Source organism: Stegodyphus dumicola, chromosome 2 (genome assembly GCF_044657685.1).
Source record: "Stegodyphus dumicola isolate Sdum_Otavi_A_Nest chromosome 2, ASM4465768v1".
NCBI classification, from domain to species: Eukaryota; Metazoa; Arthropoda; class Arachnida; order Araneae; family Eresidae; genus Stegodyphus; species Stegodyphus dumicola.
Window position 1 is genome coordinate 205,501,279 of NC_140769.1, and position 15,646 is coordinate 205,516,924.

The window sequence follows — 15,646 nt, forward strand, 5'->3', positions numbered from 1 at the left end:
CAGTGGGCCAGTAACCAAATAACATGTGGTGTCAAATGGATCTCTGTAATTTTTGCGATTGAAAAAAAATTGAATCTAGGTGGTCTTGGCGGGTATTCATATTACTAGCATGACTTACGAAAAGAGCCGCGGAACTATTTCAGTAGAGACAGTCTAGATAGATATGTTATGGTGTGGATAGCTTTCGATTTCAAAGGGCAAGTGGGTTTTACCTTTCTAGATCGTCGGCAAAATTCGTCTAAACGCATAGAAACGTTAAGAAATATCTTATACCATTTGCAAAAAACACTGGAGGACAGAATTAGGTGTACCAGCATGACAGTGCTTCCATTCATACATGTAATGCTACAAAAATTACTCAGACGTGGAGAATATCATTGTTTTTGAGTGAATCCTGATAACGATGAACGAGTCCCCATCTTACCGCAATTGAGACTATATGGCGTATTATGCCTCGGAGAGTTTATAAGAATGGAAGGCAGCTTCTTTCCGCGAATGCCTTAAAAGCAGCCATCGAGACTGCATAGTACATTATGGAACCATACATTGGAGTATACCAATGCAATGAAGTTATTAAAAAACTTAGTTCTCTCGATGGAGAAACGCCTCATATGGAATAATGGGGCGACTTTGAAGTATTAACTAATTTGAAATTTATCACAAATTGTTAAAATGTTAATATTCTATAAAGTTTTGGGACGTATTGCCTTCTATTTTTTTATTTTTTCTAATATACAAATCGCTATTTTAGTTGAATATATACTGGAATGCAAGTCGCATGTGATGTAAATAAACAGACCTTTATTTGGTATTTGTGATCCTTTCCCTTTTTCTAAAACACGTAATATAAGCCTATGAATTTAAGCCCACAAGCTTTTGGGACAGAGTGTAAATAATATAATTCATCAGAAGCCGAGAGGGATAAGACCACTAAACACTGGTAAAACGCCGAGCTACCCGCAAGAAAATTTCCGTTGTTTCCTCCCATCTATAACGTTACTACGAACCAGTTTTCCTTGGAATATCCTCCACGAAGGCAATCCTTTGCCTTAGGCAGACAGCCTTAATAGATTTTTGTTAATCTAGAAATCCGAAGTAACATGATGCAAACTTTCATAAAGAGAGTGATACCTGCAATTCCAGCTCAAAATTGTTGACAAACTTTTTCCAATTAAGAAAATATGATTTTATGTCTAACGTAATATTTTTCTTCTTAAAATATTAAGACTTTTACGAAGAGATTTTTCAAACAGCATATAAATTCTAATTCTGGCAAAAGAAAATTCATAAACGCTATCATGCTTCTGAAATTGATCGATAAAGAATGGAAATATTTATTAAAAAGAGCATTAATCATCTATGTGCCTTGAGAAGAGCTGCGACTGTATCAGAATATTTCTAATTTATCTTCCACGCGCCCTCGCGCATAGCCGATTTTCAGAGAAAGCAATAAAGGTACTTCTTAAATATTGTAAACCTTTATTTCCTTTTATTAATAATACATTTAATTGATATAAATTAAACTAATTTTTATTTACTGATATCTCTATCTAATAATTTTATAAACATTTCCAGCTTTATTATAATTAATAAAAAGAGTTTCTAACATCATATACACTGACTACCAATAAGTAGTTGGACACCTGTGATAGAAAAGTAAAACTAACTTCAAAATCAAGAGTTGATAGAGCCTCCACGAGAGGTAATTAAGCGTGGACCCTCCGGGGTATACTTTCCACAAGTCTTTGTATGACAGCTAGTGGTGTTTTCTTCCCCTCGGCTTGGAGAAGACATAGAAGTTCCTTCATTGATTTTGCACGGGTAGTGCACCCCTGAATTCGGCAATGCAACTCGTCCCAGAGGTTCTCGATAGGGTTCAGGTCTGGACTCTGGGCAGGTCAGTCCATTCGATGAACTCCATTGGCACCATACCAAGCCTTGGTTAACGTCGAAACATGACAGCTGCCATTGTCGTCCTGAAAGTAACAGGGGTCCAACCCGTAAAACTGCCACAACGTAGGAAACCCATTGCCATCCAAAATAGTGCAGTAGGCATCTGAGTTGAGCTTACCATGAATGGAATCCAAGGGTCCCAGCCAATACTAGGAGAAACACCCCCAGACCATAATTCCACCTCCGCCGAACTTGACTGTTGGCACAATGCATTCTGGCAGGAGACGTTCTCCAGGTAGACGCCAGACACAGACCCTGCCATCCGAACGGTAAAGGGTGAACCTTGATTCGTCACTCTAAAGAACCCGTTTACACTGATCTACGGTCCAATTTCGATGTGCTTTGCACCACATTAACTGATCAGCGCGGTTGGACTTTGTGATCAAAGGCTTATGGGCAGCAGCACGACCATAAAAACCAAGCAGATGTGCTTCCTTACGGATGGTATTCATTGAAACAATACTCCCACATGTCTGTTGAAACTCCTCGTGGATGAGAGCCATCGGTTGGTTGCGGTTCTTCCGAATTTCTCTGGACAGCCCTCGTTGGTCTCTATCTCCCAGTTTCGTTGGTCTGTCAACTCGGGGCACATTCCGACAATCACCGCTCACCTTCCACTTCTTAATCACATAGGCCACTGTCGATTTTAGGTACTTCAGATCGCTAGATATGTCCCTTAAAGATCGGCCACATTTGTGATACCCGATAATTATACCTTTCTCGAAATCAGAGAGCTCCGAACTGCGAGGCGTCGTGCATGCGACTAAAGCCGATGCTGTTTCCTACACGATATATACCGACGGAGTCCGTGACGTACCTTAGGACCGCAGATATCGTCATTTGCATAGGTGTCCAAATACTTATTGGTAGTCAGTGTATTAAGCAACTCTAACCTTTAAGCTGAAATTTTCATATCGTGATTTTTTTTTTTTTTTTTTTTTTTTTTTTTCGATTACATTTTGAAAAGAATAACGCTACTTACAATCTTTCGTAAGTTAGTTCCGGAAATAGATAAAAAATTTAGTAGTGGTTATGCTTTATTATAATATCATTTTGAGCATATATTTCGTAAGTATGTTATTAAATTATTAATGCATAGGATAATAAATTATTGATATATTAGAAATAAAAATATTATAAGAAATAAAATGAATATATTACGCCCAAACTTTTTTTTTCCCCAGTTACAGACGCATACATGATTCGATGATTCGAAAGCACTTGGGCTAACGCCACACCGTGCTAAAAGTATTTAAAAACAGCATAACATTTAGAATTTCCGATAGGCAGTCTGGGAGACAAAAGTGTTTTATTCCCTACAGTGATTGCCACTACTCGCTTTGAAACTGTTGAGATTTTTTTAATCAAAAATTCGTTAAAGTTTTACAAAAAGACAATAAAACAAATGTGAAGCTCTAAATTCGGGCTTCCCCGTGCCCATGTTCGGGTGGAGACTACGTTTTTCAAAATTTGATGACTCTAGGTACCATTATTTTTTCACAATGCGAAAAACATACGTTTTTCAAAATTTGATGACTCTAGTTACCATTATTTTTTCACAGTGCGAGAAACATACATACATTCATGTAGATTCTTCATGGTTTAATTTCTTCAAATATAATACAATGCTAATAATTAATTATTTTAGATGTTCAGCTTTGTGATACACATGAGATTCAAAATTTCTTGTGAATTAGTGACTTTTGGAGCCCCTACAGGAGTTAAAAGGTTTTGCGGATCGCAATTTGAAGAGCACTGGTCTGTTAAGAAGTTAATTAAATTATTTTACAGATTGAAGCAAACGGCATAAATATTAAATTAAATGGTGTGGGCAAATCCGGTACGACAAACAGGAATGGCAAGGTCAAACAGGAAAAAAGGGCGGAAGTTCGTTTTGTGTTATACCCACTCGTGAATTTCACAGCATACTTTGATCGGCAGAATTTAGAATGCTTTCGCAAATATATAAACATTTTATTTTAGTTCCTTCATTACTGATGCATAATTTTATTGTCATATAAGGTAATGTTATATCATTGTTAAAACATTTTACGACAATCATTTTTATAATTGATTTACGTAAGTACCCATTTATTTATGAGCATGATATGTATTATTAATTGAGTTTCTATTATCCTAAGTAACTGTAACGTCAGCTATCCAGGTTGTTTATCCACTCTAGAACGAGTAAAATTAAATTTGCTTTTAATTGAGTTACGAGTTACTTCAGTCACTGGCCTTCAAACTATGTTTTGCAATACCATGAGGTTCCAAGCTTCTCCTTTAGGGGTTAAGAAAGTCGAAATTCGAAAGAATTTCTTTCTTTTCACCGACAGCGAGGTGGCCGATTCACTGGGGCAGTTAGCATATCGGCCAGGTAGCCCCGCTGACGAGAATAACTTGCTTCACATAACTCACTTTGGTGCATATTATGCTCAAGACGAGTGCTGGGGGGGGGTGCTAACAAGTGCTGGGCGAATTAATGGTGCAGTGATGGAAGAATGGGGAATTTCTGAATCGTCTGCCAAAATAACCATTTAAAATAATTAATTAAATTAATATTTTTTATTTCTGTTGTTACTGTTACTGGAAATAAAATAAAGTAGACCTGTTTTCACGAGTCCAATTACAATGAAATAATGATTTTCTTTGTACATTCCACATAAAATGCATTCACCATTAATATACTTTCAGCGTTTTTTTTTTTTTTTAGCTATTTTAAGATTTGTTTTTCAGGCTCTCTGTTGGCATGGTGGTAGAGAAGCTAACTGCCACAAAATCTTGGGCCTGGGGCTGGAATCCCGAGAAGGCATGGATGTTTATATGTATATAGTGTCTTTAAGGTTACGGGTCACTTAAAATAGTGTCAAGCGGAAAGTCTTCTCTAAATAGTGATGATAAGGAAAGAAAAGAAAAAGAAAACGCTCGGATCCATCCTGCTGGGCGTTCTCCTTCAAAACTGTGAGACCCACCAGCGGCTGAGCGGTAAAGTTGCTGAACACTGGTAGTTCGGTCCGAGGTTTGAATCCCGCAAACGGACTGACTGCATGGACGTAAAACATAAACCAAACCAAACCTCCAGCATTGTAGCACAGCCTTCCTCTTTCTCGCTGGGGTAATTAGTTCTCCGCCTGTGGCGCCTCCTGGGCAGTGTTCTCAGTAGTGAGACGGCTAAATGATCAGTGAGTTCCTCCATTCCCGACGAACGCTTAATTAGCAAAATTCGACCATTGCGGAAAGGAGAAGTGGTTATTTTTCTGGAAATGGTAAAGATTCAACTAAAAATAATGGTTTTATGAGTTCCCAAAAAATTTATATAATTTTAAAGTTTCTAAGAAGAAAATTATAGATTTAGGGCTTCCCGACAAACTTCGATGACACTGACTTAAATAATATGAAAGAATAATATAATACAGTAAAAATATTTTTAAGAAAATAATAAATTAATTTAAATATATTTCGGAAAGTAAAAATAGAATATGCGTTTTGTTTTACACATCTGTTTTACGCATTCAATATTAATTTGATAAGAATAAAAACAACATGTTTAATTTTAAGAGCTTACGTTAATACCCTTTTATTTATTCCATTTCATTTAGTTGAAGCAGAAATAAAATGGATTACTTATTTTTTGCAATTATAAAAGTGTTTTTAAAGTTTAAATTTTTTGAAAAAGGATCGATTTATGTATTTTATTTTACAGAAAGTCTTCGATTATTTTAACCATATAAAATTTTGAAGTAATGCGACGAAGAAAATAATAATTCTCACTGACAAAATTTCCATAGAAATTTCTGTCTGCAAATCCCAAGCACAGACAAAATTACCAGATAAATTTTGTCTGAAAATCCCAAGCACAGATAAAATTTGATGTTGCACTAAGAATGCTTCTCAGTCTCATCAAAACCATAATGCATTAAACTATCCTACACTGGATTATTTGGCTATTGCAATACAGACGAGTGCTATCTGACTAGCTGAAGTGCTCTCTAAATCGTATACTCATTACACTTAAGGAAAACTACGTAAAATGCTCATGTAATAGTTGTAAATCGTATAATAGTTGAGATTTTAACCGGGGTCGAACTACCAGTTTTCAGGGGTCTCATCCACTCGGCCATTCCGGGATTTCAAACTGTTGTGATTTATAGTTAAATTTTAATTGCATGTAGCTTCGTATTTTATTAATATCAGAATATTAAAGTTTCTCTTAAGGATTAGATAACAGAATGTATACCATTCATTGCAGCGAAAAATATATCTGAAAAATTGTAAAAAAGTAATTCATGATGTTAAACATAAAAACTATGCATAGTTAAAATTCATATTTATACAAAGTTGATATCATGATTGTTGACATTCATTTATCCCATTTATATAACGTTGATATTATGATTGTAATAAAACAAGTTTAAAACGAAAATACTATTTTTCAAATTTTATTTATAAATTTTGCTCCTGTCCAGCGGTGAAACTGATAGTCTGACGCCAACTAAATTCTCGTCGAACCGACTGGCTGCATGAAATTTTCGTAGTTCTTCTCAGTATAACCTTATAAGGTATTTTCTCTCTTCTTTCCGCATGCTTTCGTGGTGCAATTGGAAGCATACTCGAAGCGTATTCGAGAGGTCCAAGACTCGAGTCCAGACGAGGGCATTGTTCATTTTTCATGTCTCCAGCATAAACTAACAAAATAAACTAAGAATCTACAGTGGCACCCTACCTACAAAAAAAGTGGCGGACAATAATTCGTCTCCACCAGGATTGGGCGACTGGATTTCCTCCTCCTCAGTTGCACTTTAAAAGAGAGAGTATGTAAGGTATTTTTTATCCTCCTTTCCGCATTTCATGGTGTAATTGGGAGCATACGCGACGCGTATTCGAGAGTTCTCGATGTGCATTCGAGTCCAGGCGAGGATTTTGCACATTTTTCCCATCTTCTTTTTCGAAATAACCTAATGCCTCTACAACATGAATACAAGTCCCTTTCCCTTAAAAAAAAAATCTTCCACGAAGGCATTCCTGCCTTTAGGCACATAGTCCTTTTATGCTCTGCTATAATCTAAATAATCTAATCCACAAACTTTGATTTTAAATAAATCCCACCCTATTCTTGTAGCGAATTTCACAAGCGTGAGATCTTTCTCGATTTTGAGAAGGCTGAAAACATACTTGAGAAGTACCATGCATAGTGAACGTTAAAATGGTCTTGCACTGCTGAATTCCAGCAACTTCACCATCACTCCCTGAGGAAGTTATAAATGACATCGCAAAAAAACTATGAAAACTAGATTTTATTTTGTGACTATTTGTAAACTCATAGAAGTAGACCGGTGACTGTAAGTGAAAACACTGTAATCGTCATGTTTTCAGTTTTGTAATTACAGATTAAAGTGAGATTTTTCTTCCTCTATGACTTGGTGCTTCTATAATGATAAATTTGCTTTGCTGATTTTATATTTGACTTATGAAAAAACTAAATACATAAATTCTTGTGCTTTATGGTAATTTAATTAAGTATTTGTTATTAATTAATTTTATTAATTAATGCTAATTATTATTTTTTCTGTTTTTTCTTCCCAACAATCCATAAAATCAAAAGAATATGTTTGGCGGCGTATTGGGGTATGATACGAGAATGGTGGAATTTCGACCCTCGACCCCCGCCCCCTGAAAAATCCCTGTGTGCGCCACTGATCCCATATCACATAATGATTTAAAAATATGTCTGCGTCACTTTAACGTTTAGCTGAGAAAAAGTTCGAAAGCAAAGGGAGAATTCCCTCATCAATAAATTTAACGGAACTAAAGTGCTCATCAATAAATTTAACGGAACTAAAGAACTAAAGTGCTTTATTGAGAATGTATAATTAATTAAAACGCACTACATTTTTGTTGAAATTAATTATTTCCAAAACCAAATTCACCCTAGACATTTTTGAAATAAATTAATTATCTCTGATAAGAAATCATTTTAAGAATTTTGTTTATTTATTTACTTATTATTATTCCTAAGCGGAACATTGACAAGCAATGAGAAATTAAATGTCCCAGTCTTCAATGATTTGATTGAAAATAATTCATATTGTCCATAAACCGCAACATGTTTTTTTGCCGGGGAAAGGGAACTCGTTAAACTTGTCCTATACAGATTGACTTAGCTTGATCTACCGTATGGGAATCCCCCATCTTTCCATTAGTATCTAATTAGTATCAAGATTCACAACTTTCCATTCACTTTCAAGGACCTTCTTCCCCCCCCCCCAATCAGACAGGAAGTACCAAACTGGTTGCCAAAGCGACTACCAGTCCTCTTTCTTTTCGGTCAGTAAAGTTCTGCACGATTAACAGTACATTCCCAAATTACGTGTAGTGACTTTTAAACTGGAAATTTTGTTGACGAATACGGTAATCTCAAAAACACTTTGATACACTATGTTCCAAAGAATTAAGACCAAAACTTCTTGGAAAGCAGGTTTGTGTCCAGAATAACAATTGCTCACTAAGAATATATATTTAGGGTTTCAAACCTGCAAGAAATTGTCTTCAAAGTGGGGGGGGGGGTTGCTGTCTGACCTTGAGCAAAGGGGAATTTTCTTTTCTTTTTCTATTACATTGTTTTGTTTCCATATGTAACCGGATTTACTTTTGTTGCTTGTCAGTAAAACAGCGTTGAGTCTGTTGCTGTAAGGCAGCGGGGAATGATGGTGCTCATACTTGTCGTGGGTGTTATCTGTTGATTGAACGGTAAGTGTTTTGAGCATAATAAATGCTTTTCCCCTTTGATGCTAGATCATCAAAATTTCATGGGATTTGTACATTGTTTCTTTTGAAAATGCCTGCACTTCAATGAGCTCTGTACATTGTTTATTTGAAAAATCATGCAGGATGGAAACATAGTTTGCAAATCATATCGGGTAAGAATTTTCGTTAATAATTTTCAGATTTTATTTAATATTTTCTGGCATTACGTGAAAGCATTTCTTAGAAACATTCATTACATTGTCTGAATATAAGTTTATGAAAATATATTATTAATTTAAAGCTTAAATATGTACTCAGCTACTGATTCCTCACTTTCAATGCCGTGCGATTTTTAGTAACCGCTGAAATAGGCAAGTTTTAAATTCCGTCAGAGCTTAGCTCCAGTTCTATTCAATCTTAAATTAATATCGTATTTTCAGCCGGAGTCCTAAGCAACATAACTGCCTGTTTTTTAAATTTTTATTTAATTATTTGTCATAATTAAACGTAATTTATTATTATTTACTTATTTATTAGCCCAAGAGGGCAATTGCCTAGAAGGGCTATGAATTTCGTTTTGGCATTTTGTGTTGGTTCACTTTAAATGTCGTTTCATTTTCCAAATTGTTACCACCAAATATTAGAGCTCTGTGCTATATTTAAAGAAATTAAGTAATGAAGAATCTGCATAACTGTATGTGTTTCTCGCACTATGAACGAACAACGGTACGTAGAGACATCAAACTTGATAAGGGTGATAAAAGAGGTGATAAACTGCTTTCCTGACAAGCATTTCTAGCTTTTAGTAATAACGAAAATGGGCATCTGGAAGCCCAAATTTGGAATTTGGAGTTTGTTTTATTACCTATTTCATATTTTGCAAAACTTTAACGAATTTTTTACGAACAAATTAAACAATTTCAAAGTGAGCAATGGCAACACTGTACGGAAAAAAATATTTCCAGCGCGCGACTCTGTATCGGAAAATCCTAAGGATATGCTATTTTTAAGTATTTTGTGATACTGCTGTTAATTGAATTTCATGGTTTAAGTTCGAAGAACATGATATTTAGTAAATAAAGGTAACACACAAAACTTTAAAAAAAAGTCTCTTTGGGCGTAATGTAAAATCTAAAAGCTTTCAGATTTAAAAAAAAAAAAAAAAAAAAAAAAAACTTTTTTTTATATTTTATTTAATTTTATTGTTTATTATTTGCAATTTTATTTAGTTAATATTGTTTATGTTCCTTGTCGTCCTTTCGTCAGACTTCACATCTATTTTTTGAAATTAGGCTTGGATATAAAATATAACAGTATTGAATTTTTGATTTAATACCATAAATCTAATTATTTATTATTTAAATATGGTATTAAATGGTGATAGCATAAAAATGTGTATTATAACTTTAAAAAAGAGGTGATAAACTGCTTTCCTGACAAGCATTTCTAGCTTTTAATCTAATACTGCGAACTAGAGAATAAGACATCTGAACGCTTATAGATCGTTCCAAATTTGGTTCCTAGTAAACAGACTGGCTGCACTGGTTTCTCTCTTTTCTCAAATATAAGTCAATACTGGCCAGTTTTCTTTAGAATTTCAACCCATAAAAGCCTCTTTCCCCTTACTAGGTAGCTCTCGCGTATTTTTGCCACTGCCAAGCAATCTGTAAGATAGCAAATAATGAAGCTTAAATTTACGCAATATTGTACTGTGTGAAAAACTTAAAATAATGCATGTAACAAAAACTTCTCAAATCGGTGTTTCTGTATTCTTCTTAACTGTAATACTTTTGTTTATATTAAAAATTTTCCCATATCCCATGCTACTAATTATTGCAAAAAATTAGCCACGTGTAAAATTTTACTAATGCTTTAGCACCTCACCTCGAAATAGTGTTACTGTTTTAACTCAGCAAATAAAATCCCACTCATTGGTAGTAATGATGAAGTTGTGTAGGAGGTATATTAAAATTGCATATGTATATATAGGCTTATCACAATATTTATTACTCAAACAGGGAAATTTTTGAGAAAATACAACAGTAAATAAAATAAGGAATAAATATCTATAACTGGAAAGGCTACGTTCTTAAGAAAAAGAACAATGAATTAAAAAAAAAATTAAAAGTTTTCAGATTTTTAATGGCCTCCCTTTACGCTCTCGCTGAGTTCGCAGTCTACCAGTCTGTTGTTGTATTCACTCCCGTTAACCCCTTTCTTTTTATCCTTTTTAGCTTTATTATTAAGCATCATTTTCTTGGCACTTACGCCATGTACAATTCAACAGCAAAATTATAAAAGTAGCATGTGTTTAGAATCCCCGATGAAGTTTAAAGTGCTGGAATACATATTACTATTTTTTTCGGTCTTTTCTCAGTTTATCATATCAGTACACAGTTTTCTTAGTAACATGGCTTGCAAAACTTTTCTTGGTTCGAATTCCCATGAGTAGCGTGTTAATACGAGCCAGTTTCATATAGAAAATCCTCCGCGAAGGCATCCCTCCCCTCCGTGTAGTGCCTTAGGGCAGTTCACGTAAATAATAATAATGATAATGATGGTGATAATGATAATAATGATAATGATGCTTCAGCACTGGGCACTCTCTTCAACATAGAGCCGTCAGTGTAGACACTCAGCCACTCATTTTGAGGATAGCGATAGTTTCCATTGCAATAGATATTAATTGTGAATCGCTCATTTCGTTTTTAACAACTCTATGCATAAAATCGAGATTTATATTAAAATTCAATAAGTCCAAATGACAATGACGAGGAGGTAAAATTAGATTATCTCGGCTCAATTAAATAATCTCGGCATCAGATTCTCTCTGTCAAGTGGAAATAAAAAGAACTTTTTTTTTTAATTTTCCTTCATAGCGTAATACTTCAAATAAATGAAGATCATATTAAATTGTAGGATTATTATTACTTTGAATAACCAGCTATTTTAGAAAAATTTGGATCTTATCTGTTACTTCCTTTTCCATTTCCCTATCAGAATGTAAATCAGGTTCGAGAGTATTTAAGATGAAGTCGTTAGATTGTAAGACGGAGCATATTTCTGCCTCTCGAGGCCATGTTACTGGGTTCTACTAGTTCAGATAAGATTTAGTCTTAGACTTTGCACTATAGTTGCCGACATTGAAATTTGTTACGCTGGGGAGAAGTTTGAGCCCACTTCCCGTAAAATCAATTGTGTAGCCTTTGGCTGTTAAGGTTAGTTTTAAATCTTGAAATTGACTATTCCTTTAAATTTTAAGTTACATCGCCACAAGTGGTGGTTAACACGCTCCCTGCCAGACCGTTTTTTGAAGACTTCCTCTTCAGGCCGCGTGGGGCGTATGCGCCCCACGCTTTACATTTGTATTATTTTGTTTCTGGCGTATGCCTTACAATAATTAAAATAGCGCAAAGTCAAAATGATCAAGGAAAGGTTGTATAGTTTAACATGCATAACACAACCAACCAATAAATTTATTTTTCTAGGAATTAGTTTAACAAATACCTGGCTGAACATTACTATGCCAAGCAAGTAGCATCCTCACATATATTTTTTTTTTTTATCGTACGTATATCAGTTTTAAATATAACAATTTAGTTAAACTCAAGTTTGTATGCAATTACAAAGGGATGTTATGATGAACTTTATTAAAACATGGCAAACATAAGTGGGGTTTATCCACACAACTATCGCAGAATGTCGCAACTTTTACAGTACAGTTTCTTGCCGATTGGGAACCCAAATTTTTAACATTTCTTTCGAAAAAAATTTTACAGCGCCTTCTTATCGAATTAAAGCGGCCTTCCTCGTCGTCAGAATCATCACTAGAAAAACTGTTGCTGTGTGATGCCATATCTGCTTATAAGGAGTAATTATTGTAAAATTTGGAAAAGGTCTGAAGAAGAAAAGGCGGGAAAAATTGCAACCATTTTTAAATGCAAAATATCCGAATTTATAACATTGAAATAATATGTACGTACCGTATTTCCTTCGTCTAATACACTGGACTATAAATCAAGAAACACACTGAACTATAAATCAATCCCAGCTTCAGTGAAGCAGTAAGTAGTGTATCAATGACACGCGAATAAATGATTGATCGAAATACGAGGAATGCAGTTGAAACAAGTTACGGAGAAAAAAAATTGCCCATCACGCCGCTTGGGGCGTATACGCCCCACGATTAAATGAGGGCATCAGCAGTAGTATTAAGATGCCCATAATTGACTGTATAATGAATTTTTAAAAAATTCTTCATTTTACAATGATAATACCAAATGGCTTGAACGGAAAGTTTCGCGTGGGGCGCATACGCCCCACGCGGCAGGGAACGTGTTAATTTGTAAGCGCGAGATCTTCATTTAAGTTCCAGCTCTGATTTAATAAAAAGGTTTGTTTTAAAATCTTCTTAAGACTTTGCAGCTCTCTCTAGAGGAAGCGATAATTTGCTCTTCTAGATAGAGCTGCAAAGTCTGTCAATAGTTTGAATATACTAGTTTATGCTCGCAAAGATTAAACTCTATAAAATATTCATTATATGATTTTTCTGGTGAATGAGAAACGTTTTTCAACTTGTTTTACTAGTATATGAATACTTTTGACCCTAGCTGTATTTTTGATCTATCAAAAAGTGCAACATTTTGCAAAGGTAGTAAGTACCTCGATGCGCATTAAAACGTGACAGGCTTGTAAACTGATTAATTTTTACAAAATTATTTTTATGTAATTTTTTAACTAGTTTCATTTGATGCACAAAATCTTCTCTGAACCTAAAGGAAAGATGATAATTACGAAAAAAAATAGCCCTTAAATAGTAAACTTTAATTTTAAGTTTGAAAAGCAAGATGTTACTGCGTGTGAATCTTTCACTTGCTCAAAAGAAAACAACTCTAAACTAGGAGCGACTGTAAAGCAAATCGTGGTGTCAGGCTTGAACTTTAAAAATAATTATTATCAAATGATGAAAGGTAATAGAAAATACAGTAATAAGAAATAAAAGTGGAATGGGGAAATTGAGTTATTTCTTCATCACGAATAACAATAAAGGAAATTTGAGAATTTAATTTAGGGGTATAAATGCTTCAAAGGCAAACGTAAACGTGAGTTTTGAAATCTAAAACCTTATTGATCTGTGGTTATGGTAAAATATCTTCAGCGGTTCAGTAGGTCGTACAATTTGTTGGGAAATATAGAAAATGACAAGAATTCTGAAAAGAGCAAAAAAAGTTCATTTGAAGGAGGAAAAAAATGTAGTAGCAGTCTTGTGGTTTTTATGTAACTAGGGCAAAGACTCAAGCGCTATCTGCCAAAGGGGCGGGATGCCTTCGTGGAGGATTTTGTAAGGGAAACTGAGGGGGAACTTTCTAAAGGAAACACGTTATACATGGGGAAAACTACGAAAGCGCCCATGCAGCCAGCCCGCTCGCGGTATTCGAATCTCAGACCCAACTACCAGTGTTCAGCGACTTTACCGCTCGGCTGTTGGTGGGCCACAGATTCTTCTGGATACTTGTTTTGTAAAGTATGTAACACAGCTGTAATTTTTCTTTTTCTGTGTCATCTATAAAATGAATTAAATAGATGTCTAGACGTTATTCCTAAAGTATATTTTTTCTTGCATATCGTTTAAACTTATTGGATTGAATTAAACTTACTTCGCCGACAGCGCATAAACCACAATAGAATAAATGCATTCTTTAAAATTCACTCTATTTGTTTACCATAGCGACATTCTGGCGCTAGGTTCACTTAACAATATTATATTTCGTTCATATTATAACTCAGAATGCACAAAATTTATATCATTTAAAGAAATATCTAATCGTTGCCACATGTTCTATTCAAATACTATAATAAAGCTAGAACGATGTATAAAAGAAATTAAGCAAACAAAAAAGAAGCAGTTTTTCACAGACGATTGAGTATTTCTCATTCAATGAATTCAGTTCTCACTTCGCGACAAGGCAAAAATACATAAAAACTCAAAATATCTGTATTAAAACTTACGAAGTAAATCTTAAACACTTATTTCCTCGAAAAAATTCCAGAAAGGATTAAGCATGATTTAATTCGCAATAATAAATGAAGGCGTTATCTTTTTGTTGCGAAGCTACGTTTCTCTAGATTGGCAATAAATTCACTACTCTGCTGTTTCAAATGTAAACAAGCAATGGCCGCCATGAAAAACATTATTAGGCTTAGCGGCACTTTTGATAATTCTAAAAATATTGCATACAGATTTACTAAAGGCATAAAAACCTCAACCGGAAGATAAAAACAACATAATTCAATCATTTTTAAAGCAAAAAATGTACAATTTACAAACATATAAGAGTAAAGAGACTGAGATCACTGAGCCGGGTAACAGAGTTGGATATATATATAAATATATTTATATACGTTTGGCGCGGCCGATTGCAACCAAAATACGAGATGTATATCTACATGTTATAGTAATCCTATATACAAAATTTCAACGTTCTAAGGCTACTCGTTTTTGAGTTATGCGAGATACGTACATACGTTCGTAGAGACGCCACGAAAAATTCTCTTCAGAATTCATTTTAAAGCAGTTTAAATTGAGTCTTTTATTCTGTCATTACGTACAGATATTACGCAAACACATTGTTAAATTGCATTCGAAAGCGGTCAAAATGGATATTTTCGTTGAAATATGCTGCCTGAAACTTTTCGCGATTACTATACTTCCTTTTTACTTCGTACAAGGAAGTAAAAATCATCTACCAATCCTAAAATATTTGAGAGCGATTTGTCATAGATAGAATGCCTTCACAGCAGTTTTATCCCGTATTCACGCAGTTATTTTCCAAAATTAAGAATATTTTTTTTAAATTTCTTATCGAATATGTCCGCCTCATATTATGCGATGGATGTAACTTTCATTTTAAGAAAATACTCATGCGATACTTCATGTTTACGATATCTC

At 34.5% G+C, this 15,646-nt stretch overlaps 1 protein-coding gene across 5 annotated transcripts in view; it reads left to right on the forward strand.

Annotated features, from left to right (window-relative positions):
• Nox (NADPH oxidase) overlaps window positions 1-15,646 on the forward strand; it is a 113,755-nt gene that overhangs the window by 18,048 nt on the left and 80,061 nt on the right. The window contains exon 1 of one of the 5 annotated variants that reach the window (XM_035359039.2): window positions 8,589-8,700. The exons of 3 other annotated variants lie outside the window; for them this stretch is intronic. Coding sequence is in view for 1 of the 2 variants with exons in the window: in XM_035359036.2 (XP_035214927.1) it covers window positions 8,835-8,870 (36 nt within the window). In the remaining variant the exon portion in view is untranslated. One more of the 5 variants, XM_035359036.2, reaches the window with a different exon arrangement.